We start from the raw sequence: 27,359 nt of genomic DNA on the forward strand, positions 1-27,359 counted from the left end.
CCAGCAGAGTGTCATATATGGCAAGTGTTATGGCCACTCCTGCCGCCACAACTCAATTTGGATTTGAAAATCTGCATCTTAGGAAGAGGAAGATAGAAGAAGTGGCAGCCAGACCTCAAGGAAGCAAATACTGACAGGCGCTCTCTAAATTCAACATCTGAAGCTGCCCTCGCCCAGAGTACAACAGTTTGGGATGCTCCTCTGCCTTGAACCACAAATTAATTTGCTTACAAGCAGCACACACAATTCTGCGTTGTAGGTGGCATAGATCAAGCTTCTGCTCAAGGACAAGAGCAGGAGCTCCTAAGAAGGTGGCAACACCAGCATTCAGTCAAACCAAATTACACTGAAGACAACATTAGACCACATGTCTATTTTTTTTCTTAAAACATTAAGTTTACTAACATAAATAGTGTTTATAACAAAAGGCACAGGTTTTTTTATCTCGACTATAAACAATGGAAAAATATTTACAGTTTGCACAGAAAAGAGCAAGTGCACAATTGGTCTTGTCAAGAGTTTTTAAAAAATGTTTATTTTCCCCACCCTATCCCTGCTCAAACCTTTACCTATTAAAAGCTCCACCACTGTTTTCCTTTTCTGTCCCCAACAAAAGGGGTCCATTCTACAAATACTAGGTTAAAGTTTGTTACAACAATAACTTATCAACATGAAATATATATATTATATATATTCTTTTTCAGATCACGACAGTGTTACTAACTTCTTCATACTGGATAACAAAATAGGGGTAGCTCTGGTCATCATTAAAAATGACAAAGATCTGAGGCTCAAAAAAGTTGTCCACGCAAGAGTCATACAGGTCACTGGTGATGCTGGCAGGATTGACAGGTGGAGGTCTCCTCATTGTGTGATTGCCTACGGTGTATCTTCCTGTCAGGACTTTTGCCAGAAACATATAATGAATCCCTTTGGGCGACCGCTTGGAGAAGTTATGTGAGTAGCTTGCTTTCCGGGCAAAGTAACTGCCTTGCCCAAACATGGTGGCATGCTTCCCACATACCCGGGGGTCAAAATTGTGCTTACAAATACCATCAACCACATCCTGGGACGTCCCATGGAATAAATGTCTCTCGTTCATGATCCTGTCAAGTCCCGTCATTTTTTTAGACATGTATTCCTTTTTTCTGGAAGGAAAAACAACACAAGGCTTTTAGACCTTAAACCAGCTCACTGCAACTTAAAAGCAAGGCATTAGCACAGATTTCAGTTAATGGGGTCTCAAGAGTCTGGAATTACTCCCATCCCCATCGAGAAACACCTTGTCTTACAAAACATGTTCAAAAAACAACAAAATCTCTAGTTCTCTGGAAAGTTTAGATAAGGATGAAGAACTTTTTCCTATTAAGGTTGTATTGCAGAGAAGATAATTGTTGAGGGCCAAATGGTGGTGGGTGGGGTTAACACAACCACTTCTCCCTTTATAGCATTTCTCTTCTGCTTTTCCAGCCAGTGGGTCAAAGATTCACCATCTTTGAACTAATGGTAGTACAGATTACATACACAACTTGGTGCTACAGCCACCTAATTTTCACAGGATTTCCTGAAGCTTAAAACCTTGCTGCAAGTAATAATATTTTTCCCAGGTGGGTCCCATCAGCACCCCTTCCCCCCAGAAAGGGAAACGACCCAGCTAAGAAAGACGCTACTTCTAAAACATTGGCTCACCTCTTGTATTTCTCCCATAGAAACTGGTTCTGAACTCGCAATATTTTTGAAATTCTGTATTTGGTCTCTGGCACAGTCTTATGAAAAAGATTATAAATGGTTCTGTAGCTTTTGTCTTCTTTTGAAACAGGCACTTGAATGAAGTCCTGAGATGGATCCATGTTAATCCAAGTTTCAGGATAGAAGTTTGCAGAGGTAACAGCAGCTGGGGATACGACATGGGAAGAGATGCACTCGGCTATTGGTGTTATCATTGGGCTGCCACCCAGAGTCCTAGCATGGGGGAAGAATAGGATAGAGGAAAAGAAGAAGAAAAAAATCAGTATTAATTTGGATATGTACTTTTAAAGGGAGGATTTATTTACAGCATCATTATATGCCTAGACCACAAAGAGCAATTCTACCTTAAGTGTCTGTATTTTTTTTAATCATAAAAGTTCTTGAAAACAAAATTAAAAATAGACTGCAGGCAAAATAAGGGCAAGTCTCAATATAATTCCACAGATACAAAAAACACAAGGGACTGTTCTACGGTCACAGTATGAACAACAACACGGTAGACCCTGATGCTTTTACTCTCTTTTTATATGCTGGACAGGCCTAGAGCTGTGAAAGATTGCGTTTTGGACTGCAACTCCAAGAATTCCCCAGCCACATTCCAAGAATTGTAGTTCAAAACAACAGTGATCGTGTCCAAGTTATTTTTGCCACATCTAAAACCAGCTACAGGTGGGGAATAGTTCTGGCACTTCCATTCCCCACAAAGAGGAAGAGTGCCCTAAAAAAAGGGAGGATTTCATCTTGTGAAGTGGCAGCCCATGCTCAGTACATGGAACATTTCCTCACAAGGAATCACATTTAAGATCTATAAGCCTTTACTGATGCTGGAGTACACTTGACTAATAGGGACAACAGTGAACTTCAGTCCAGCTATCAATTTATTCTCACAAAGGTCATACACACACACTCACCCCAACAGAGACAGTTGGACCCTGACAAGTTAGAAGCACGTCTGCTACATGACATCAATGTGGAAAGCTAGTTATGAGTAATTCAAAGACCAAGTCAGACAAAAAGAAATGAAAGCTATATTACTTGTGACCAATAAGTTCTGTTCATTCCAGCGGGTCTACTCTACTTGGGACAAATATGCTTGCTAGCTCAGTGGTTTAAATCTCTGGCTGTGAAGCCAGAGATTGTGAGCTCAATTCCCCACTGTGCCTCCTTGACAAGGGCTGGACTTGATGATCCATAGGGTCCCTTCCATCTCTGCAGTGGTAAGGTTATTATTAAAAAATAACCAGCACAGTCAATCAAAATTATAAAAACATTGACTGGTATTATATAAAAGCTTTAATCAAAAACCTAAATATCTGTTAAATATAATAATTTCTCAATTTTCAAATATAATTTCTCAATTTCCAAGTTTTGTGTTTACATTTTTCTAGCAGCTTTGCACCAGCCTGTCCTGGTTCTTCAACAGGGTCTGCTGAGCCCTGTAGCCCATATGTCACCAGATGTCCAGAGGCTACAGCATCTGATGTGGGTCCTTGCTGACCTGGGCAACCACCAATCCATCATGGATTTCTATTCCTTTCATCATAATTGACGGTTGATAGACACGGCTTCTCAGCTGAGACCTGTCTGGCTTGAGAACCCTTCTGGTAGCAACACAACTGCTAGCATAGTTCTCAATCTCACTGAAGCACACAAGCCCCTCTGCCTCAACAAGGCCTGCATCCATGGAGGGATGATGATGATGATTAGATTTGTCCCGTAATTTCCTGACATGTGGACATACCAAGAGTATCTAATAAAGTCGCTTAACTAACTTGTATGAAGCTGAGGAAGAGGATTGGTGTTAATCTTGTAAATGTTATTAAGAACCCCATATCATATGCAGATGGACTCCTTACTTACTGCAAGTACGGCATGAGGATCACAGAGGAACGGAAAAGAGGTCTTTTCTTGATTTCTCTTCGAACACTTGCATTTTGCTGGAAGCCATCTTTAATGTTCAAAATGTAGCGGTTGTGCCACGTAACAAACCGAACCTCTGTAAGCCCTCGGCAGTTAGCTTCTTCTATCAATCGTACAACAGGCTGTTATAAAAAGAGGAAAAATGCACAACCCATTTAATCAAAGCTAAGATACATTATGATCAAGCATTTTTCCCAGATATTGATGCTAATTAAATATGAATAATACAAATAAATAAAAATAATAAGTAAAGATCTGTATTGTTACATTTAATCCTTCAAGAATATGATTCAAAACTATTCCTTTCTCAAATGAATGTCCACAGGAATAAGAAAAACTGATTATATACTCAGATTGTTCATAAAAAGCAGATGCTTAGCTCTGGTATTTCTTAGACAACCATCAAAGAATGGTTGTGCAAAGACCCATTTCTCCAATGTTCAAGAATTTACTTTGAAGCTAATTTAATAGAAGAAGAAAAAGAAGAAAAAAGAAAGAAAGAAGAAAGAAAGAAAGAAAGAAAGAAAGAAAGAAAGAAAGAAAGAAAGAAAGAAAGAAAGAAAGAAAGAAAGAAAGAAAGAAAGAAAGAAAAAGAAAGAAAGAAAGAAAGAAAACCACAAAGAGCTGAGAAGGTCTAGGACCAAAGATAGGAGGAAAGTAAAGCAGTGAGAGGAACAAGCAGAAACCTGTAAGCAAAAATCCAACAGGCAAAGGGAAAAGAGAAATGGATGGAGATAAGTAAAGCCAAGTGTGCTGCTTATCTACCACCCGATAGCACTTAACACACTCCCTGGGCAGTTTACAATTTAATTGTGCAGTCTACAAATTGCCCCACCCACCCACATCCCAAGTGAACTGGGTACTTAATTTACCAATCTCAGAAGGATGGAAGGTTGAGTCAACCTTGAGCCGGCTACCTGAGTCCATCAAGTTCGAACTCTGATCATGAGCAGAGTCTTGACTGCAGTACTCCAGTTTAACCACTGCACCACAAGGCTATGTGACATGTAAGGAGATATGTCAATATACTGATTTTAGATCAGTTTGAGATAATAAGCCAAATCTTTGATTGAAAGCCTCTGGTGTACATCTACAGTTGTCATTTTATTGATTTTATTATGGTCAAGAAAGAAGAGAACACAATTCCTTCATGCACCTGCCATTTATTACAGAACTTACTGGCTTTTAAACAACACTTTTCGGTGTATATACTACTTAACCTTCTTCACTTATTTTTTTTCACTTTGCAAGATTTAGCAAACCAGTCAACAGATCAAGACCACAAAGTGGCCCCAATAGCAAGGCAGGGAATTCTTACATCCAACCCCCACAAACAATGGTCCACAAAGTAATACCTCTGAATATTCCCTCCAGCCAAAGTAATCCCTGCAGAAATATTTCCAAATGGTGTAGTAGTTGGAATTGGCACTTGTACATAGAGGTGTCGACAGCCTTCTTAACTGGTCAAATTCTGTTGTATCGTAAAACGTCAGCGTGTTCAAGTCTACTAAATACTCATGACCCCTGAGGAGGGAAAAAGAGAAGAGACAAACAATTCAGTTTTCCCAGTCACTCAAGAACCAGCTGGACATTAGAACATCGGCATCAAATCAACAAATGTTTTTAGCAGACTTTGCAGCAAAGTAGTTAGATGGTAGGCAACACTCCCTCTAAGCTGCACAGGTACGTGGTTGCGAAGTGCTGTGTTGGTGCTGCGAACCTGCAATTAGTGTGGCTGCTCATTTGGTTCCGGTTGCAGCAGGAACTTTACATGCATGAGGTGGGGTTTCCACTTAGTTGCAGTGGAAAATGAAGAGCAAATGTCGATGGCTAAGTGTCTAAAAGCTATTAACTGCCATATTTTAAAAGTGTAGGCACAGGGGGACATGTTTGTATGTATTTGGGAAAGGTGCAAATGTGGAAAAACCACCCCGTCTGCTGGTGATGTATATGCACACAGAAGAGGTACTGTCAATCAGAATCATGGTGTCCATCTGTGTTTTTGTATGTGTATTTAACAGAGACAGAAACAGAGAGAGAAGATAGTTACCTCCTCAGCCCTTTGATCCCACTTTCCACATGACTCATAGCAGCTATTATTATACTTTTATCAATCAATCAATCAATCAATCAATCAATCAATCAATCAATCAATCTGGGAACTGGTTTTGGGAAATTAGAGAAATAGGAAAGCCAAGCACGGGCCTAACTAGAAGCAAATGGAACTACAACAAGGAATAAAATGCAATTGGGGCTGTGTAGAAAACCTGCCTCTAAAATTTCCCATGTTCTTTCTGCCTGCCCTCAAGATTGACAACAGAACCTTCCATTCTTCCCAAAGCCTAGACTGAAGTCAGAAAGAGATGTTAGAGATAGCCTCAATCACTTCTTTGCAATATTAATGTGCTTTCAGTTCTAATTACAGCCTCTCTCTAATGAATGGGTTCTCTTTTCTTTAGTGATAACATACCACTAAGGACAGCTGTAGAATAACAGACTCATTTCTCTACTGGTTCTCATTTTTCATTTACTTTAAAGCTATCCACCCTCCCTCTGTTGTGCTTACTTGGTTTATCAGTTGGAGCAAACCACACAAACCACCATCTCCTCTTCTACGCTTATTGCACTGTGACCTGATAGAAGCCAGTTGTGCACATTCCCCACAGTCACCTTCATTTACAAATACTAAAGACTGAAATATATTTATGACAGTATCATTTGTGAGGAAGAGACAGCAAGAGGTACATTATAAGGCCAGTATTCTGTTATGCAACTGAAAAAGGGGAGAGCATACCTTCAAGTCTTCTGCACCCCAGCTGTTTTCTGTGCAACTATAGCTTTTCACCACCTTTAGCAAGGAGCTAGTAGTTTTGTCCAAAAAGTATGGAATAATCTGGAACACATAAATGTGCAATCCAGAACCACTTTATTTCTTTACTCCCAGGAAGCAAATGCCTTATGAAGTGACTTCATTTGCTCGCCAAAGGATTTTTTTTTTTGGTGGCAAAATCTAGGCTTTTGCAAAAGAGAACTACAATGTGTATCCAAACCAGGCACTCATTATCTGCTAACAATTCACCTGTTGTAATAACTTATCTGCCTTCATCAGTGCAGGAAAAGGAAGACCCTGTTAAGAGTTCACAAAAGACTGCTGATTTCTATCCATTACGAAATGTAAGCCACCGTGGGTTTGTTTTTCCATTGCTAGACAAACTTCCCCCCAGCCTTTTCCTTTTAACACGCAACTTTATGCACGCTATTTGAAGTGTTTCCAAAGAGTTTTGAGTACAGAATACTCAACTGTCTGAGTATTTAGGAACAAAACATAGGTTCAGTGGTGGCTTTGATGGAAGAGCATTCTCAACATACTTTTAGTGTAATTTCAAGTGTTGGGAAATACAAGCCGTATCAGGTCACTTGAGACTGCACACCAGACATCATCTGATTAGTTAACCACAATCTCGTACCAGTTGTGTACTAAAAGTTAAGAAAAGACAAAATTTCCACAGCATGTTCCCTTTCAAGTTATGATTCTGCTCTGCCTGGTGACAGTTCCCTTGGAGGTCACTCAGTCTAACCGCCTGCTGAATTCAGGATCTCAAATGTAGGATGTAACCACTGGAGGTAAGAAGCATGTAAATTCCCACCCTGAGATGGAGGAATTTTTAAAAAAGATAAAATCTGCAGAAAACAACTCTAGATATCTCTATCTAGTAGTAACAAGACATTCTGAAGGGGCAGCTCTTCGAAGAAAAATTAAAGATTAATAACATGTTGGCCACCAAGAAAGTGCAATGTTACACATTTGTGTTTTATATGGAATCATTAAAAAAATAACTGTGGACATATGAAATATCATATTGGAAGGAATACTGGGAATTTGAAAGGGAGGCCTTTCCAAAGGTAGGATTTATTATCTGGCTCAGGAGCAGGGAAATGATCAGTGGGAATAAAGTTGAGAGGAGGGAGAGCAGGAAGGCAAAGGAGGAAGCAGCCAGCTGGTGTTCGCAGGAGCAAGCTAAGTACATGGCTGGCACGTCCTCTTCCACAGGGGGAAGAAGCAAGGCTGGGTGGATGCACGCTTCGTTTGCTCCTGCATGCCAAGCTTTGCACAGTAGCTGTTTTTGCACGTGGGACTGCACTCAAACAGAATCGCTGTTATATCATCTGATCACTGACATTTCCTGTTCTTCCCTATTCAGGGGACAGCAGGCAGGGGAGTACTCACTATCTTCAATGATAGGGCATTCCTCTCTCTCCTAGACTTTAGGAATGAGGCTGAGAGGGGAGCTCTGTCAGGAAAAGAACTTGAAAAAGATACTTTTTTGGACATAAATTGACAGAATTCCAGGGCCACTTTCTATGTTGCAAACTGACCTTGAGGAGAAATATGTTGTTCCTCCTCCTTCCTTTCACCTTCCCAAAAAAAACTGTCAAGTAGGATGGGCTGGAAGGGAGTTAAGTGGCTAATTATCGCAGAAAGTACATTGCTCTTCAAAAGCCAAGTAGAGAGCTGAAGCTAGGCCTCCATTCAAGACCCTAAAACATTATAATACTTTGGCTCTCAAATACAATTACTGTAGGTTATTACGTCACTTCTTCCTCACTACCACCATACAATAAGCTCTCTATTAAAGCCAAGCATACTTGTCTACAACTCACAAAATCGCCCTGAATTGTCTGTGAAATTGCTGTAGTTGTCCAAAAACCACAAATAAACACACCTCTGCCCTCAATTGTGACCCTCCCATAAGGCACACTTCTGTGAAGTCTGTTGGCAATTTTACTGCCACTACACTGGCTTGAGTTATAAGAGTGTCAGCTACCTCCAAAGTTCTTCCAAAATGAGCAGTAATCATTTCTTCATGTTTAAAGATTTGAATGATGACAGGGTTAGAAATGAGGAAAAAAAAATCATCATGGCATGACAATATTAGTTTTGTAAGCAATTCCACCTAAGTTCTTTCTAAAACAAACAAACAAAAACACAAAAACACACCAGCTCACTTATGCACAAGCTTCTGCTTGGTCACTTGAAGGAAATTTCAACTCACCGTAGGTAACCATTCAAGTAGTAATTTTAAAGCATGTGTTATTATACTCATTAAAAAGTCACTGTAGTGCAGTTGCTGAGTGCTAGATCAAGACTTGCGAGACCCAGACAGAAAACTCACTGTGAGTGACTATGGGACCCTTTGTGACTTTGAACTACCTCACAGGTTTGTGAAAAGGTGAAAAGAAATAACACATGTGCCTGAAAGAGATATATATGTTTAAAACATTAAAAACTGCATATCAAGATTTTACTGTACCATTTGTTGGCAGCCAGTATAGACGGAGAAGCATTTGAAGACTACACACTTCATGAGCCCATTGTGTGTTACATTGAATATTTAAGAATTTAGCTGAACAACTGCATTAGTGAGACTCAATACATATGAATTTGCTTACACATTCCAAAGGAACAACTGCAGATTATATTGCACTCTTACAACAGATGCTTGAAACTTAGCAAGTGGAATGAGAAACAAGTTTTGCTGACTTGTTATAGGAGGGGTGAGCAAAATGTGGCCCGCAGACTGCATGCAACCTCAGGGTGGCATTTTTGTGGACCCAGGGATTCCTCCGAGCTCTCCAAGGAAATTATTATTCATTTATTTCACCGAAGATGACCTATTTTGGCCAAAGCAACAGCCTAAGAATGCAGTTTTCTGCTCCTGGACCTGGGGAGCAAGACTCCCCCCCCTCCACCCATCCCCAACCTGAGAGGGCCTCTTCCTGTTGGGCATTTTCTTTCAGCCATTTTTGTGCCTGGTGTCGCTTTGCATGGTGGTGGACAGAAAGGGGGCTTGAATCTGTTCCATATCACCTCAGATGCTGCCCATCTCAAATGCAGCAATGCCTCTGGGAGTTCATCTATTCTTCCACCTCTCAAAAGTTGTTTGTTTTATATGCCTACAAAAGTTAAATTGACAAAGTATTTCCTAGCACAGGTGTACATCAGACAGTATCATAAGAGACTTGCTTTGGCAATTAGGAAAGCAACCCGATTTGGCTCAAAGATTTTGGAGTCTTTCCGCTTTGATCAGGATCTGAATCAGAGCTACTCTTCCTGAGATCCAAAGTTTCATGTCTCCCATTTGGCTAACATTAAGAAATGAAAGTGTTGTTCCAAAGGCCCTGCCAGATTTCACAGACACAGGTGTAGGAAGGATTTCAAAAATTTACTGGTTTATACTTTATAGGAACATGTTTATAATGTATGAAAGGGACACACAAATTCTTCCTTGCCCTAAAACCACATGGGAAGTTAAGCAAATGTTTTCCAGTACCATCACCTTCATATGTCATAGAGTGTCCCTAGGGAGGAAAGCGGCAACCTTTTAAAAAGATAAGCTCAGCAGTGTGATACTGTATCTGTCATGGTTCCATGGACAACTTGTATACAGATGTTGCAGATATGCTCTTACATACTGTATGTAATCTACAAAATTTCAGAATAACAAATACAGGAATGAGTAAATTATAATAAATAAAGACCAGTTTTAAGTGAGTTGTTTATTTTTGTTTTCTGTTCAGTCAACAGCACCAAATTCAGAGTAGCATTAAGTGTATTGTTTTTATAACACTGGTGAACACTGCATACTGCAAGAGAGGAATTAAAGCAAAGTTGGGAAAACTCCTTCAAAATAATCTGGACAATTTTCATAAAGCCAGACTGTTCACCTAGCAAATTCAAAACATGGGCCATGCCAAGTATTATAAGTCCACCAGGGCATCACTGAACATACGCCAATAAACAGGGGTTGACAGCACAGCTGTAATAACAAAATATGAAGCCAACAGAAATGTTAACCATTGCATTTCCTTTAGCTTTTTCCTTTGCAAAGTCTGGACAAATCAGTTTTTTGGGAGAACTCCCAAAATCCTGAGGACTGTTGTGAAGAAAAGTAATTTTTCCAAGTTCTGCTTCACAGCACCTTGCAGAATCTAGAAGGCCAAGTCCTAGGTATAAGATAGGCACGTCAGGAAGCAGAGTCCTCACATGCCAGCTTCAATAGACATACAGTATAACTGAAAAATAAATTTGACTAAGTAAATTAAACTACTACTGGATTTCCTCAGAAGGCAACATTTAACATTCTCATCTTAAAGCCTAGTACACTTAAGTTGTTCTTGCTAGTCTACAAATCCAGTGTACAAATTCCATGGGACCACAAAAAGGCAATCTTTTAACTTCCAGCAAATCTTGCTTAAGGAGGACATAAGAAGAGTTACATTTGATCAGGTTGATTTAGTACAATATTAATTTAGTACAAAAGTCTGCACGCTTATACATACGTATTGCAGAAGTCAATCTTCTTCTGCTCCCTCTTTTGTAAGTTCTCCAGGAATCAATACACAAAGGCACACTGCCCCCAATATTGGGGGGGTAACTAGGAGCAGCTGATGACGACACTGTGTTCCATAATTTCCCCCCATCACTTTTTAAAAGGCCTCCATGTTGGAGCCATCACTACACCCTATGCCACTAAATTCCTCAGTATAACTATGCACTCTGTAAGGATGCACAAGTTTTAGTGGCCATCAAATATCCAACTATTTTATTAGCACTGTTTGTACAAAACAGACTAAATTAAAGGGACAGAAGAATCCTCACAAAACCTGCTTAATCTCAGAGCCACCTTATAAGAATTCTGAGCTGTCTGAACACACTAGCCTTTTTGTGTGAAGAAGCAGCAGCCACTCAGTATATCAGTAGACATCTATCCCCAAGAGGTCAGAAATAATTAATCCAGATAAAGGCAGCAGTCACAACTTTAACAAGCTTGCTACGGCTTCTGAAGCCCTACACACCCTACTTCACAATCAACTTTCTTTCTCAAGTTTTGCCACCATCTCCAAGCTCAAGCAAGAACACCCACATGGCCGCAGCATCTGTGCCCTGACAGGAACTTGGCATGAAGAAAAGGCACGCACTGTAAGTCTCCCTTGCCAGTGTGGGATTCTCTCTGCTGGAGATGAGCTCAAACTCAAGGTATTTTAGAGCTCAGCTTAGTTGGCAAGACCTTTGTAACTTTTAGCAGTTTGGCATTTATACTTCCCCAACTAAATGCTTCCTAGATTATATGGGGAACAGCACTTAGAAAAGTTACTTTTTTTGGAGTACAACTCACCAACATGTTTAGTGACTGGGGATTATGGCAGTTGTAGTCCAAAAAGGAGCATTTACAAAGCACCTGGCCTTGAAGTCTACTTGAACTGCATCACACGCTGCTTCATGAATTCAGGACAGATTTTGCATGCAGTTGTACAAATGATGGAGGACACAGCAAAGTGTGAATCACATTCCCTCCTGTTCCCAACAGAAATCTTGGCTGAGCTATAAAAGCAGGACAGCATTCAGCCTCAACATTGCCTTCATTAGTATACTGTCATCTCACCTCACAGGGGTGTCGTAAAATTTACAGTCTGTAATCTCAGAAAAAACACAATTGAAATGCTAAAATTTATCTTCTAGTTTGGGAGTATATTTGGGAGAATTTGCCATCATTATGAATTATTACACAACTCCTAGTTTGTGAAAAATAGGGAGTATGATTCCAACTGATGTTAAAAATAATACAAGCACAATCCCCATGGGCTGAGAGGGCGGTGGGAGGATTACCTCAGAAACAAAAGAGCCAGAAGTGGCTGGATGCCATGGAGTCATAGAAATTTACATCAATTTTGGGAAACACAGCTGTTTGTTACTGACTTTAGTTCCCAGAAACCTCAACTCCAATGATTGATTCTGGAAGATGAAGTCCAAAGCACACAGAGGCTCAAAAGCTGAGAATCACTCCATTAGACAAGAATATTTCAGATGTGAAGAATTCACTCTGTGTTCCATGATTTTCATCTCAGGTGTCTACAAACGATATGATCTCAAACTGGAATTTTTAAATCCCACCATATTTCTTGCCTCCACCATAAGACTATTATTAGGTGACACACCTTCCCTTATCAAGTTCTCTGCAATCTGTGCAAATCGGACACGTATAACAAGTAAGCACAAAAAGACAAACCACAACCAGCTCAGCCAATGCTTATAAATCTTAAGGACTGCATGCAACAAAATAGCACCTGTTACATACAGCACTGATGTTACCTGTCTGTCATGGGTTTGGAGGGAAAGTTCCATCCTATGGGGAGTGGAAGGCGGGACATCAGGAGGAGGGGCTGTACTGTATATATAGGTGAAGCCTGTGTGGTGGAAGGGAGACGCTGGGATGTGAAGAAGCAGCAGCTGGGAAGAAGAAGCTGTTGTGGGAGTCTGTGTGTCAGACAGGGTACTACTGTGTGTCAGAGTACCAACCTGATAGGTTCAGGTGTCTGTTGGTTAGCCAGAACTGATAGGTTCAGGGTCTGTGCTTCAAGTTAAGGGTTCTGTGTGAACCAAACTGTGTGTATGTATGAGTGAAACTAAGCCACGTTACTTTATCTTATTCACCTGATTATTTTATTTTCCCTGTGTGTTGTATTTAAATAAACCTTGTTCTTTTATTTGTTTAAAAATCCATCCCTGGTCTGTGTGACTTCTTATAGGGAATGGTTGGTGGCAGCTTAGTGAAAGTGTGGCAGATCCCAGTAGGTCTGGGTTTGTCACATTGATTGGTGTCCAGCGTGTGGGATACGACTGGTCCAGTTGTCCAGTGGTCCAGCAAAGCCTTGGCAAGTGTGCCCAGAGCAAGGGGGGTCTAGTCAGGGACAATCTGAGGCGCGTAGGTAATCTTCTAGGTGTACCTCACGGGGAGGTGCGCTAGTAGAAGAACGTGCCAACTGGGGAGACTAGATTAGAGTGCTCTGAGGCAGCCTGGTTTTGGCGGGAAAAAAGCTGAGGCAAAACTGTGTAGTGACAGTGATCTAGCCTGCCTGCTGAGAGGCCCAGCAGAGGGGGGTAGACTCTAAATCGCTACAGTTGCAAGTTGAGTGCTGAGGAACAGCAGCAATCTATAGAGAGCTGGTTCTGAGGCAAAAGAGAAAAAAAGTGGTCGTTTTATTTTGAGGCTTGACTTTTAAAGCAGCCTGTTCTGGGGGGGGAGTATGCCCTTGACTCGAAGCCAGATGGCAGAAATGGGTGAAGTGAAAGACCCCCAGATTGACCAAGGTTCTGAGGATGAATTTGGCTCAGTGCAGGGTGACAGCACAGGAGAGCAGAACCCAGAACTCAGAAAATTACTCCTAGCCCAACAGCATGAACTGAGGGTGAGGGAAATGGAGGAAAGATTAGAGAGAGAGAGAATGGAAAAGGAGGAAAGATTAGAGAGAGAAAGAAGGCAATTTGAGATTGAGAGAATGGAAAGAGAAGAAAGAATGGAGAGAGAGAAAATGGCGTTTGAGCTAAGAAAATTGGAACTGATGAATCAGAATAATAATAACAATAGGGATTCTGAGGGAGGCCAATTGTCTAAGGCTGACCTGAAGAAATTCCCTGTGTACCACAAGGGAGATTGTCCTGAGGTGTTCTTTTCCTTAGTGGAAAGAGCGTTTGTGGACTTCTCAGTGAGGGAAACTGAGAAGATGACCATCATGCGATCTTTAATCAGTGGTAGCCTGGCTGAGGTCTATGCCGAGATGCCTGAGGAACTGATGAGAGATTTTGCAGAGTTTAAAAAACTGGTGTTTGCAAGACATGGGATAAATGCGGAACAGTTGAGACAAAGATTTAGGTCAATCACCAAAAAGCCAGAGCAGACTTTTACCCAAGTGGGGGCCCAATTGGTGAGGCTGCTTGAGAAATGGCTATCGCAGGAGGGGACAGAGACCTTTCAGCAGCTTAAAGATTTGATAGCGCTGGAACAGTTCTATTCAGTCCTGCATGGGGAATTGAAATTCCAGGTGAGGGAAAGGAAACCAAAATCTGTGGCAGAAGCCGCCGAGATTGCAGATTTTATTCACCAGATAAGAAAGCCCTTAGGTGAGGAGAAATCTGTAGGAAAACCCAAAGAAACCTACAGCAAGTACTCTCAGGGACCAGGGAAAAACCAGCAAGGGGGAGGGGCCCATGGTGAAGGGAAGCCCTCAGAAATGAAACCAAGACCTCAGATTTTGGAGGGAAAACCAAAACAAGATGAGAGAGAATCAAAATACACCAGAAAATGTTATTTCTGTCAGGGAAAGGGCCATCTAATCTCAGAGTGTGAGAAATTAAAGCAGCTAAAAGGAATGGTGCCTCAGGATTCGAGTGGAACCAAGCCAAAAGCTGTGTTCTGTGTCCAGAAAGAGCAAGGCTCATTGTCCCTGAGGGAGCCTGTTGCCATGGCTACTCAATCTGGAACAGCTACATCTGCTGATCAGGCTGAGGAAAATGGTCCTCTTGTAGAGGTCAGGCGCTGCCTGTTGGTGAGAACAGATTCTCAGTTGTTTGAGACAGCAGGGGTGGACGTAGGAATACTTGACCGTCAGTATCGGGGGCTGCGGGACACTTGTTCTCAGGTGACCCTGTGCCATCCAGATATTATTCCTAGGGAATATATAATCCCAAATGAGAGCATGAAGGTGGCAGGGATTGAGGGGCAGGTGATCTCACTGCCAGTCGCGGAGGTACCTGTCAACTTTCAAGGCTGGAGGGGAGTTTGGCGGCTAGCAATTTCATCGACTCTGCCAGCAGCCGTGCTCGTGGGAAATGACCTGGCTGAACATGTGAAACGGGTGCTAGTGATTACACGTTCACAAGCCACCACGGGGACAGTTCAGGGGGGTAATGATGAGCCAGAGACGGAAGCAGAGGGGAGTTCAGAAGCTGTGGTGGAAACCTTAACCACAGACAGCAGATTTGGACAAGAGCAAAAGGCAGACGCCACTCTCCAAAAGTGTTTTGAACAGGTGACTGACGCCCAGCTAACACCTGAAACCCCAGTGAGATTTCTGGAGGAAAAGGGGATTTTATATAGAGAGACCCTGAGGAATATCTCAAAAGGGGGAGATGGGATCAGAAGTCAGCTGGTGGTACCTGAAAAGTATCGCCCCATGATCTTACAAAGGGGGCACTCTGACATGTTTGCTGCACACTTAGGGGTGAACAAAACACAGCAGAGAATTACACAGAATTTCTACTGGCCTGACATAGGGAAGCAGATCAGGGAGTTCTGTAAACAATGTGATGTGTGTCAAAGGCAGGGGAATAGCCGCGACAGGACCAAAGCAAAGTTGTGCCCTTTGCCTGTGATTGACACTCCGTTCAAATGCATAGGGGTGGATATTGTGGGACCTTTGCCCAAGGCCACAAAGAGGGGGAACAGGTTCATTCTCACAATTGTGGACCATGCCACAAGGTACCCTGAAGCCATACCCTTGACTAACATTGAAACTAACACAGTGGCAGATGCCTTGGTGGGGTATATGTCCAGGATGGGATTTGCCTCAGAAATAATCACAGATTTGGGAGCATCGTTCACATCAAAGCTCATGAAACGCTTATGGCAAATCTGTGGAATTAAGCACAAGGAAACCACTGCCTATCATCCTGAAAGTAATGGGTTAACTGAGAAGTTCAATGGGACTCTAATGCGCATGATTAGGGCTTACTTGGCAGAGAATCCAAACAATTGGGACCAGAAGCTGCAATCCCTTTTGTTTGCTTATCGATCAGTGCCACAAGCCAGCACCGGGTTCAGTCCATTTGAACTTTTATTTGGGAGAAGGGTGAAAGGGCCCCTTGATTTGATCAAACAAAATTGGGAGCAGATCACCCAGGATGACCCACAAGACGTTGTGACATATATAGACTCTTTAAGGAAGGGCCTAAAGAGAAACCTAGAGCTAGCAACAGAGACCCTGCAAGCTCAAAAGGTCAGAAAGAAAGCTTGGGATGACCAGGAAGCCAGGGAGAGGCACTTTGACCCAGGGGAGGGAGTGCTTTGGCCCAGGCCCTGCAAAGAGAACAAACTGCAGCTGGGTATCCCAGAAACAAAATACTTGGGTCACATGGTAGGGGGAGGAGTGATAAAACCCCTGGAGGCCAAAATAGAAGCTGTTCGTGATTGGCCCAGACCCAACACCAAGAAAAAAGTCAAATCATTTCTTGGGTTGGTGGGCTACTACAGAAAGTTCATCCCGAGGTTTAGCGAGATTGCGGCTCCGCTGACCGATCTGACGAGGAAGAAGGCTGATGACCGCATCCCGTGGACCAGCGACTGTGAGGAGGCGTTCCAGAGGTTGAAGGGGGCCCTCATCAACTATCCAGTGCTGCGCGCTCCAGACTTCGACCGGGAGTTCATCATCTACACCGATGCGTCTAACAGCGGGGTAGGAGCGGTTCTGTGCCAGGAGGATGAGAATGGTGACCAGCATCCAGTGTCCTACCTGAGTAGGAAACTTCAAAAAGGTGAGAGACATTTGGCAACCGTGGAGAAGGAGTGTTTGGCCATAGTCTACGCGATCCAGAAGGCCAAGCCTTACATCTGGGGAAGACATTTTGTTCTGTGCACTGACCATTCACCACTGCAATGGTTAAAGACAATGAAAACCCACAATAGCAAACTTATGAGGTGGGCTTTAAACCTACAGGACTATGACTTTGAAGTGAAGGTGGTCAGAGGGTCAGTGAACTGTGTTGCTGACGCCTTGTCAAGAAGACCTGAAGATTGAAGACGGCGAAAGAACCTGGACTATGTATATATATTGATGACAAAAAGTTAAATGTACCTATTTTTTGAATTTGGTTTGTATGAATAAAGGTAACTTGATGTAATGTATATGGTAAATGTTTAAATGCCTAATTGCTATGGTTAACTTAGAATGTAAGTATAAGTAAGTATGATATAGTATGTATAACTGTTGTTATGTGTTTTATCCAGGTTGTTTTTTGGGAAAAAGCACCTTAGCTTTCCCCCTACAAAACAACTTGTAAAGAGGGGAGGTGTTACATACAGCACTGATGTTACCTGTCTGTCATGGGTTTGGAGGGAAAGTTCCATCCTATGGGGAGTGAAAGGCGGGACATCAGGAGGAGGGGCTGTACTGTATATATAGGTGAAGCCTGTGTGGAGAAGTTGAGACGCTGGGATGTGAAGAAGCAGCAGCTGGGAAGAAGAAGCTGGTGTGGGAGTCTGTGTGTCAGACAGGGTACTACTGTGTGTCAGAGTACCAACCTGATAGGTTCAGGTGTCTGTTGGTTAGCCAGAACTGATAGGTTCAGGGTCTGTGCTTCAAGTTAAGGGTTCTGTGTGAACCAAACTGTGTGTATGTATGAGTGAAACTAAGCCACGTTACTTTATCTTATTCACCTGATTATTTTATTTTCCCTGTGTGTTGTATTTAAATAAACCTTGTTCTTTTATTTGTTTAAAAATCCATCCCTGGTCTGTGTGACTTCTTATAGGGAATGGTTGGTGGCAGCTTAGTGAAAGTGTGGCAGATCCCAGTAGGTCTGGGTTTGTCACAGCACCCACCACAGTTTTGTGTGCAATTGCACAATTTGGCCCCAAACAGTTCTCACTAACACAAGAACTCTTGCCAACAGTGCCAAAAAATATCTGTCACATAGTTAAGAAGAAAAAAGTTGCAATTCCCTATTCTTTGCAAGGATGAGGTAAGTGAGGATTTAACAAGCAACCCTAGCATGTCAGAATAAGGTTGCATGTGAAATTTATAATGATTTGCAGACAGAAACACAGTTCACAAATAAGCCAAGACAGTCTGTAAGAATCAGTCCATCATCACATGAAGATTTTGTACATACAAAGTTAAGCAATGTCTTCTGACCAGAATGCTCCTGACTTGGAGACAGGAGGGCAGCATGCCCTATTATTTATAGTCTGACAACTCATCTAGCTTCAATGACTATACATTCATCAGCACTGGTCAAGTGGTGCGCGCCTGGTAAACAGACTGCAGGCAGGAAGAAAAGGCAGAAGAACCATACATACACAAGAGTGAGGTTTGCTTAATCATGCTTGGAAACTGGCTGACAAAGCCCTTTGTTCCCTTTTTTTGCCTAACCCTTTTGTGGCCTAGCAACAGTAACTATGTATGTGTGTAGTATGAGAACAGAAGGTTCACCTGCTAGTGCAATGCCAGGCGGTGAACTTTCCATGTGATATGGGATCAAAGAAGGCAGATGGGAAGGAGGGGGTTAACATTTGCTCCAGCTCCCACGATAGTGACAGACAGGCACTAAACGGAATGCCTAATCGGCGGTGTTGAGTAAGAAGTAACCTTTAGCAACTTTAGGACTCAGGTGTGTTATGTTAAATGGCATCAGGTTGCATCCAAGTGGGAAGCGGTATCAATAAACTTCAGGCAATCTTCTCCAGGATCCAACTATTTGTCTGCTCAAGCAAGGACTTGCCAATGTCATAACCCTAAATGATGTTCTGGGGGGGGGGGCCTCAAACCCAGGCCACCTGCATCCTAATCCTGAGATGCAACAGCCACTCTCATTCTTTTATTTTTTTTTAATACGGCAATAATCACTGTATGAAAGAAATATAGGCCAGATCATGATGGCATATGTCGTATAATCAACCTCATAAAGTTCTGTGTGAATAATTGTTTCTAGTCTGGGCCCCCCTTCAAATGTGCCACGGCTCCCCATTGAGAATGGCTGCTACACTGAATACCAAAATTTACATATTAAGAACTGTTTTAAATCAAGTTTCTTTTCCATCAGTAGACAGCTAACAGAAAACAACTCTACAACAGTAGCATGGGGTACTTTTCTTGGCCCAGCCAATGAAATGCATTGGGACAAAAAATGTTCTATGCTATTTCCTGGTGAGTCAAGATACTGAGAAGCAGAAGTTAAGTACCTTGGCTGTCAGCAGGCTGGCCCCCTTTGGGTGAGTGTGTTGGAAATCTCGGTGCATTTAGGAAATACAAGGTATGTAATATGTAACCTTAGCCTTCAATAAACTGGAATACTTGTGGAGTCAGAAAACACCCCAGAGCTCAGTATAAGTTTTTCTTTGATCCACCTGGATAGTATTTAAGTTCCCCACAGCACCACTTACAGGAGGCAGCAAATTCTATGGTGCACAGTATCTGACACAGAAACTTAGATTCACAGTGGGAGAGTCTTAGCTTAATATAGCACCTTGTTTTGGTCCACTGCAAGCAACCATAGTGGTTGTCTGCAATGCTGTCTGCAGAATTTGGGGAGTTGTCATTAAAAAAAGACCCTCTCCATGCTCTGGTCATAAGACAAAGCGATGCCTGGCTTACTTCTGCTACTGGTACAGCCAAATATATATTTTCACACTGGCTCTTTCTGTGGTCAAAAAACAGGACTTCCCGGCCTTATATGGCACTGCTGTACCTTCCATTCGACTATCCACCTTCATTTCTTCTAGAACATCTCAAGTTCCAGAAAGTTGAATATAACTACCATAATGCATGTGCTTCCTGAGTGTAGAGATAATGCTGAGCCTCTGATCTTGCCGTCCAAAAAGGATGCCCAAGGAAGATAAGGCTGATGCAGAAATACAGTGTGACCAAAAGATATATCATATTTTTCCATGTATAAGATGATACTTTTGTCTAAAATGTTTAGATTAAAAATTGAGGACCATCTTATACACGGAAGTAAGGGGGGGAGGGATCAAAGCACTTTGATTCCTGCTTTCCTCCTCCACTTTCTTGTGAAGAAAGAAAATTTGGGTTAGAAAAGGGGAGGTCTTATACACAGAAAAATACGGTACGTGTTGCAAATTCTTGCCTGACCTTTCCTTTTTAATTAAGGTTCTCTCTGTATCAAGGTCTGGCTCAAGAGGAAGTTTTCAGTACAGTAAATAAGTCCTCCAACAAATAAGGGCGCTGAAAACAAAATACAGCACTTAAAACACATGCAGTATAGCTTTCACCATTGGTAACAAGGGCCAGTCCCCAACAACGAAGGGCCAAACTCATTGTGAAGGCAGCCAGTATACACTTAAGTAGAGAACGATTCTGACTGCATAAAGGAAGAGGAGTCACTATGTCTCACTCTAAGAAAACAGGCTTGCACGGGTAAGGAATTCAGAACCTTTACTACCTACTGCACAATTATTTCTCTTAGTTCTTTTTCTCAGAACAAGGTGGGTTTGATTTAAGTCACAATTTATATTTTAAAAATTAGGTTTTTGGTGACTTAAATTTTAAAAATCATTTTTAAAATTTAAATCATGATTTAAATTGATTTTTAAAGAAAGCGATCATGGATTTTTATCCACCTTGCTTCCAAAACAGCACTGACCCAGTTGTAAAAGAAGCAATTGAAGCCATCTATAGAGATGGTTAATCCCAAGCCACATCTCATATGCCCACTTTCCTATCTTCAACATATGCCACCAAGAGTCTGCGGGAGGAGGAAGAATGAGTTATTGGACTGTATGTCCCATAATCCCCCAGCCAGCACAGCATGCTGCTGGGGAATCCTGGCATTCAAAATCCAAAATGTAATTTTTTTTCACATTGTGACACCCGACACATTTTCTACTGAGATTGAGACAGATCTGTATTTAAGTCAAAGAACTCCTGCAGTCCTACCTTCATAAAACCATGAAGTTTAAGGAGCCACGGCATAGGCATCTCACTTGAAGTTTGGAGAAAAACAACAGTAAAATTTAGTAGGTAATAAGACTGAAACGTCTTGAAGGAATGACTGCTAAAACAGAATAGAAGATTTTTACGCACAGCTTCTTTTCTTCTTAGAATGGCAAACTTTTATTACCAGTAGACAAGGAACATGCTGACCTAGACCTGCAGCCAGGTAACAGCTGGTTTCCCAATCCTATCTGCTGTACAGTAACAGAGGTAAATTGGATACTGTTGACTATTATCCTCACTGTCACCCTCAAATCCTTTTCTACAAATGTCTTTCAACTCTTCCAGCTCTGTATATGTCAATGCCAATAATTTAAATTCATTTGAACCTTTTGAAGAGTTACTTTTTTGGATTACCCTCCTAAAATCTCCCAATGGCAGTAGCCATTTTGGAAGTTGGAAGATTCTGGAAGTTGTAGTCCAAAAAGACAACTTTTCCAAGTTCTGATACAGATTTACTATTAACTGTTCAAGTAAGGCAGAATCCCACAATCCAGGAATATACTAGAACGGTACTGAAAATTCAACTTGCAGACTTCAAATTATTCTCTCCCCCCCCCCACAAATTTACAGCCAATTGTTCTATAAATAAAAGGCATATCCTTCCCTCATAAGAAATGCTTAGTACTTTTTAGTGGCTAGAAGCAAGGAAGACAGCACCAGTTTCAGTCATAGCAGCATGATCAATCATATGGTGCAGCAGATACAAATTAAGAGATTCATGATGGACAAACGGTTTTCCCAGAGAAGCCAACACGACACCTGTAGTTTAAAAAGGCAAACTTACTCCCTTAACAGGAGCCATTTTAGGCACCTTTACCATGTTATAAGAAATGTAATCATTACACTCAGTTTTAGAAAGCTGATTAGCACATGTCCTTTGAATCCTTTGTTGCAATGCAAGGAGGGGAAGGGTTTGCAGGGCACTGAACCTGCAAACAGAAGAATGAGGTGCAAAAATCTAAAGACAGTAGAGTGGAGTACAACACTGGAAATGAATATTATTTTAAATGGACCATTTATAGAGATCTAAAAATATAAATTTCTTCTGAAACAGGAAAGTACAGTACAGTGGTGCCTCGCAAGACGGGCGCTTCGTTTAACGAAGAAATTGCATAACGAAGTTTTTGCGATCGCAAAAGTGATCACAAAACGATGTTTCCTATGGGGTTTTTTCGCTTTGCGATGATCCGTTACCTGCTTCGCTAACCGATTATCGCAAAACGAAGATTTTTGCACAGCTGATTGGCGGTTTCAAAATGGCCACCAGGTAAAAAAAATGGCCGGCCGCTGTTTTCTGGGACAGATTCCTCGCTGCACAGGCAGCGAAAATGGCCACGCTATGGAGGATCTTCGCTGGATGGTGAGTTTCAAGCCCATAGGAACGCATTAATTGGGTTTTAATGCATTCCTATGGGCTTTAAAAAATCGCTTTACGATATTTTCGTTCTGCAGCGATTTCGCTGGAACGAATTAACATCGTAATGTGAGGCACCACTGTAATTGAGGTTTATGCATAATGTGCCAGTTTTCATTCAAAAATACAGTGGTGCCCCGCTTGACGATTACCTTGTTAGACGAGGAAATTGCTTAACAATGAGTATTTTGCAATCACTATAGCGATCGCAAACGATGTTTGTAATGATGATCGGTTCCCTGCTTCGGGAGCCAGTTTTTCACTTAACGACTATCAAAACAGCTGATTGTCGAGTTTTCAAAATGGCTCACCGCTGTGTTTTAGGACTGATTCCTCGCTATACAGGTGCCAGAAAATGGCTGCCCTATGGAGGCTCTTCACTGGATGCTGAGATATTTCGCCCATTGGAACGCATTGAACCGGTTTTCAATGCATTTCAATGGGTTTTTTTACTTTCGCTTGACAACGATTTCGTTCTACAGCGATTTTGCTGGAACGGATTATCCTCGTCAAGCGAGGCACCACTGTATCAACTTCCACCTTCTACAGATCAGTCTATACTCTCACTTCAGGAGCATTCCTAATTCTTTCTGCTATAAGTGTGCATTTGACTTTAGATAAAGGACTAAAGAAAACAGAAGTTATACTGTGGTCAAGTACTGTCCTTGAATTAACCCAGGGTTGCTCTACCTCAGCTTCAAGCAAGACGGGGCAACAGAATCTGATATTTGAAGAACAATCTTAGACTTCCCAATAGTTCTTAAAAACCAAAATGGTTTGTCTTGCTTTTGACTGGAAGCAAGGAATTTCACAAGTTCTATAATTCTTTAATTGAAGTGTTTTGTCCTGTTGAGAAAGCAGCCAAGCTTTTCAAAAGTGGGTACTTGACTTCCTTAATATTATGCTGCCCATCAGTTCACACTCTCCTTCAGACCCCAAACTGTTCAGCCACCTAGAACAGAGCAGAAGCCTCCAAGGTGTTGCAACCATGCCAAAATCCGGCACCACAGAGTCCTGCAGAATGGCCAGACACAGTGTCTCCTTCCTTCCCAGCAGAGAAGAGTGAAAATCCCTTTTTAAAATTGCTGTTGAAATGACAGCCAGGGACCAAAACTCATAGCATTGCAGGCTGGTTGAGTGGCTGGGCTGAAAAGGGACACAGACCTGTACTTCATCCCCTCCCCTCCAGTCACTATTTGCATACCTCATGGAGACAACTCTACAGGCAAACCAGAAGGAGAACAGGAAGCTCCAGGTATCGGCAGTGAGTTCCCTCATGCTGGTCACGGGGGATGCCTAGCAAAGCCAGCTTGGGTGTTTGCACTGCCGAAAACACACAGTCATAGGTTTGAGGGTAAGGAAAGGAAAGCAGTTTTGTTTTATGGATGAAATGGAAAGGCTCAAGCAACTATTAATGCACAGAGAGTTTCAGAACATATGGGATGATGGTGGGAAGATTAATTGAAATATGCACCACTGTTATGCCACTTAGTTCTTCCAATCTTGGTTGAATCAACAGCCCAGAACCAACAACTTACTTGAAGCACCAAACAATGAAGATATTATGAACACAGAGCGTAATGATGGGTCGTTGTGCTATGTAAGTTGTATTCAAAACAAAGCAGAAACAAACAACTACCCCCTGCTGGTTACTACCCATGGCTGGCTTCGGCTTGCCCTTTCTTGAATACTTGGAACTGCTTGAAACAGACATTTTGTTGTTGCCTACAAGCTTCACAGCTAGGCTGCTAGAGCTAGGCTGACCAAAACAGATTAACAGCTTGAGCCAAATTGGAACGGTAACCATGTGAACTAGGAAGCTCGCAAAACAAGTTCAAGCAGCTCATAGGAACCAGGTGGAAAGACACCGTTAGTTGCCTCGAGTTGCCAGGATACACAGCATCAAACTGGGAAGATGAGGGAAACTTGGCCGTGGTGGCCACAAGCAGGTAACTAAAAAACTTGATTGGTCCCCAGTGGTTCAGGTTTCCAAGCCACTGAAGGACAAAAAAACAACAACCAACTTGTGACACATTAGGTACCTAGAAGGTGCAGTTGTCTCAACTTGTCAAATTGTGGGCTGGTATTTGAAAAACAAAACAAAACGAGACTTTGGGACAAGGTTGTGGCAAATGAAAACTGTCTGCAAACTGAGCAGGTCAGTGACGTCCAAAGTTTCAGCTTTGGGCAAGTCTCATGGGGAAAACAAACAAGAGCAGATGAATTTTATGAGGAATCGCCCCAAATTATCAAAATCTTTACACCCTCAACATCAGGACTACAGAGGGTGACACAAATTTGGGAGCAGCTTAGTCCTTGAAATAGAGGAAAAACACACTGAGGAGGCATCTCAGGCTCTCAATAAGGATAGGAATCAAAGAATTTTTTAAAAAATAAAATTGAATGAAATCACAATTTAAAATTTTTAAATGACTTTTTATTTAAATCATTAAAAAAAACCCAAATGTTTTATTTAAATCAATTTGATTCAAATTGAATCCACCCTGTTCTCAATTTACAAGAAGACAATACAGTGGTGCCTCGCATAGCGAAACATCGCTAAACAGAAATAAAAAAGCCATAGAAACGCATTGAATTTCGTTCAATGCGTTCCTATGGCTTTAAAACTCACCGTTAAGCGATCTTCCTCCATAGCGCTGCCATTTTCGTGCCCTCGGTAAGCGAGGGCAGGGCGCGAAAATGCGGCATGGACCTTCCGGCGGCCATTTTGGAACTGCCGATCAGCTGTTCTCCCCCGCTTCGTTATGCGATATTCGCTAAGCGAATCGCTTAGCTAATATCTCAAAGCGAAAAAACGCCATAGGGGCCATCGCTGAGCGAATGCTCCAGCGATGGCCCAGAGCCCCTCGTTAAGCGATTTAATCGCTCAACAGGGCACTCGTTAAGTGAGGCACCACTGTACTCAGGCATGCTACCTTATTGAGACAAATCAATACACAAGCATTTCTTGAACTTAAGCTTATACACACACACAATTGGTCCTTTCGGGATTCTTTTAAAACCTGGCTTAATTAACTCTATGAGGGCAATTAGGGCACACAACCTGGCATCATCAGGCCACCTGCCTGCTTGCCTATAGTTGCGCCAAATTAAACAATACTTCAGTGTAAGTTATCAGCCACTGCTTTTCTTTCACCACACAATCAGCACAAAGGACAGATTCTGGATCAGGACCCCTGAATGAGAAGATGTGGAGCCATCACATCAGTATATGCCACAAACATCTCCTCCCCTCATATGTTTGTACTCATATGTATTTTATAGTTGTTTAAATTGGTTTATTTTGGCATACACAGATTCCTCTACCTTAAAATTACTATAAGGTAAGGGGGGGGGAGAACCTTCTACTATGCCAGCATCCACTAAATCCAAGTTCATTATTCTTGTTCTTTACTATACATCCAGTTTCTGTAACTGAGATAAAGAGATGTAGCTACCATATTGTGTGTTAGAAAAGGTCCACCGTGGTGTGGGTTTAGTCTGTAACTTTGGAACAACCACACTGTTTGCCCATCCCAGTTCACAGGGCTACTGTAAGGGATATGCATTTACCAAAGTTTTAAAATATACTGTCTGAAGTCCAGTGCTGCAACTTACACTGCATAATGATGATGATTACACAGCAAAAATTATGCTGCTGGATTTCAGCAATGATGACTAATTCAAATTTTATGCAGATGTTCTGATAATAATTCCAAGAGACCGTTTTTAACCAATAAAAACAGTCAGAAAATTAAGATTCTAAGACACAGGCTGTTGTTTGAAATCATAAAATTACATGGTGACTAGATAAGATCAATAAATGCAGACTGCTTCATTTGAAACATTTCAGTTTCTCTATCAAGATCTCAATTTCACATAAAAAAACTACATGTCATTATTTATTTTACCTGTGTTGACCTGTTTCTCATGCACAATGTCTAAACCTTAGCCTTCATAATGCTGCATAGACATATCATGGAACATCATGACAACCTGAACTTCCCCACATGTATCTTCCATGCACTTCCTGGTAAGAAATTTCTTTCAGTATACAAAATTACTAAATGCAATTTCTGGAGCTGTGATCTGGTTCCCTAACCATGGTGGCCCAAAAAACCTCTAGATAATCACAAAACTGGCCCTTAACATCTGAAAGAGCATTATACCCAAAATAGTGACTTAAAAAATAAAAATAAAAGCCGCCCTGCTTGAATGTAGAATGAACTTTCATGTGAAATATTAGCACAATTGCCAGAAAACATGCATTTTTCAGATCTCTTCCTCCAGCTGCCCCCACTCAAGATTTTAAACAGAACTGTAACTCTAGAAGAGATTTCTCAGGTGCTCACAAAGATGCTACTTGAACCATTACAGTACATGGATTAGCACTGTAATGGCTGAAGCCATGGGACCAGGGAACTGAAGAGACTTGCTAGTCTCATTATTTTATAACATGTATGCTGATGGATCCCTCAGATCCAAGTCACCCCAGAAAGAACTTCATTTCAGTTTTTCTCTAACGTCACAAAGGAAAATAGGTAACATATCCCAGCTGTTCCTGCTATTGGATATTCCTCTTTACCCCACCTCCTGCTTTCCAAGTCCTCACTGTTACAACTTGAACCTTGCTATTTTATGCTCCATCCTCATCAGCACAAGTACCGCAGGGTTTCCTTCACTACTTCCTATTAGCAGCATGTGTCAG

General features: G+C 41.7%; 1 protein-coding gene and 1 long non-coding RNA gene across 7 annotated transcripts in view; both read right to left on the reverse strand.

Moving 5' to 3' along the window:
* Nucleotides 1-374: 374 nt before the first annotated feature.
* The window catches only part of TIPARP (TCDD inducible poly(ADP-ribose) polymerase), a 34,920-nt gene continuing 7,935 nt past the window's right edge, over nucleotides 375-27,359 (reverse strand). For all 6 annotated transcript variants that reach the window (XM_072996108.2, XM_020781952.3, XM_020781950.3 and 3 more), the window contains exons 3-6: nucleotides 5,025-5,193; nucleotides 3,610-3,791; nucleotides 1,690-1,962; nucleotides 375-1,148 (exon numbers count right to left, since the gene is read on the reverse strand). In XM_072996108.2, coding sequence (XP_072852209.2) covers nucleotides 701-1,148; nucleotides 1,690-1,962; nucleotides 3,610-3,791; nucleotides 5,025-5,193 — 1,072 coding nt within the window. In that variant the 3' untranslated portion in view covers nucleotides 375-700. The remainder of the gene's footprint in view (nucleotides 1,149-1,689; nucleotides 1,963-3,609; nucleotides 3,792-5,024; nucleotides 5,194-27,359) is intronic.
* On the reverse strand, nucleotides 5,569-25,376 carry LOC144587793 (uncharacterized). Its single transcript, XR_013542940.1, has 2 exons — nucleotides 18,101-25,376; nucleotides 5,569-12,795 (listed from the first exon to the last, which is right to left on the reverse strand). It is a non-coding gene; the product is annotated as an uncharacterized LOC144587793 (long non-coding RNA).

This window comes from Pogona vitticeps, chromosome 3 (genome assembly GCF_051106095.1).
Source record: "Pogona vitticeps strain Pit_001003342236 chromosome 3, PviZW2.1, whole genome shotgun sequence".
NCBI lineage: Eukaryota > Metazoa > Chordata > Lepidosauria > Squamata > Agamidae > Pogona > Pogona vitticeps.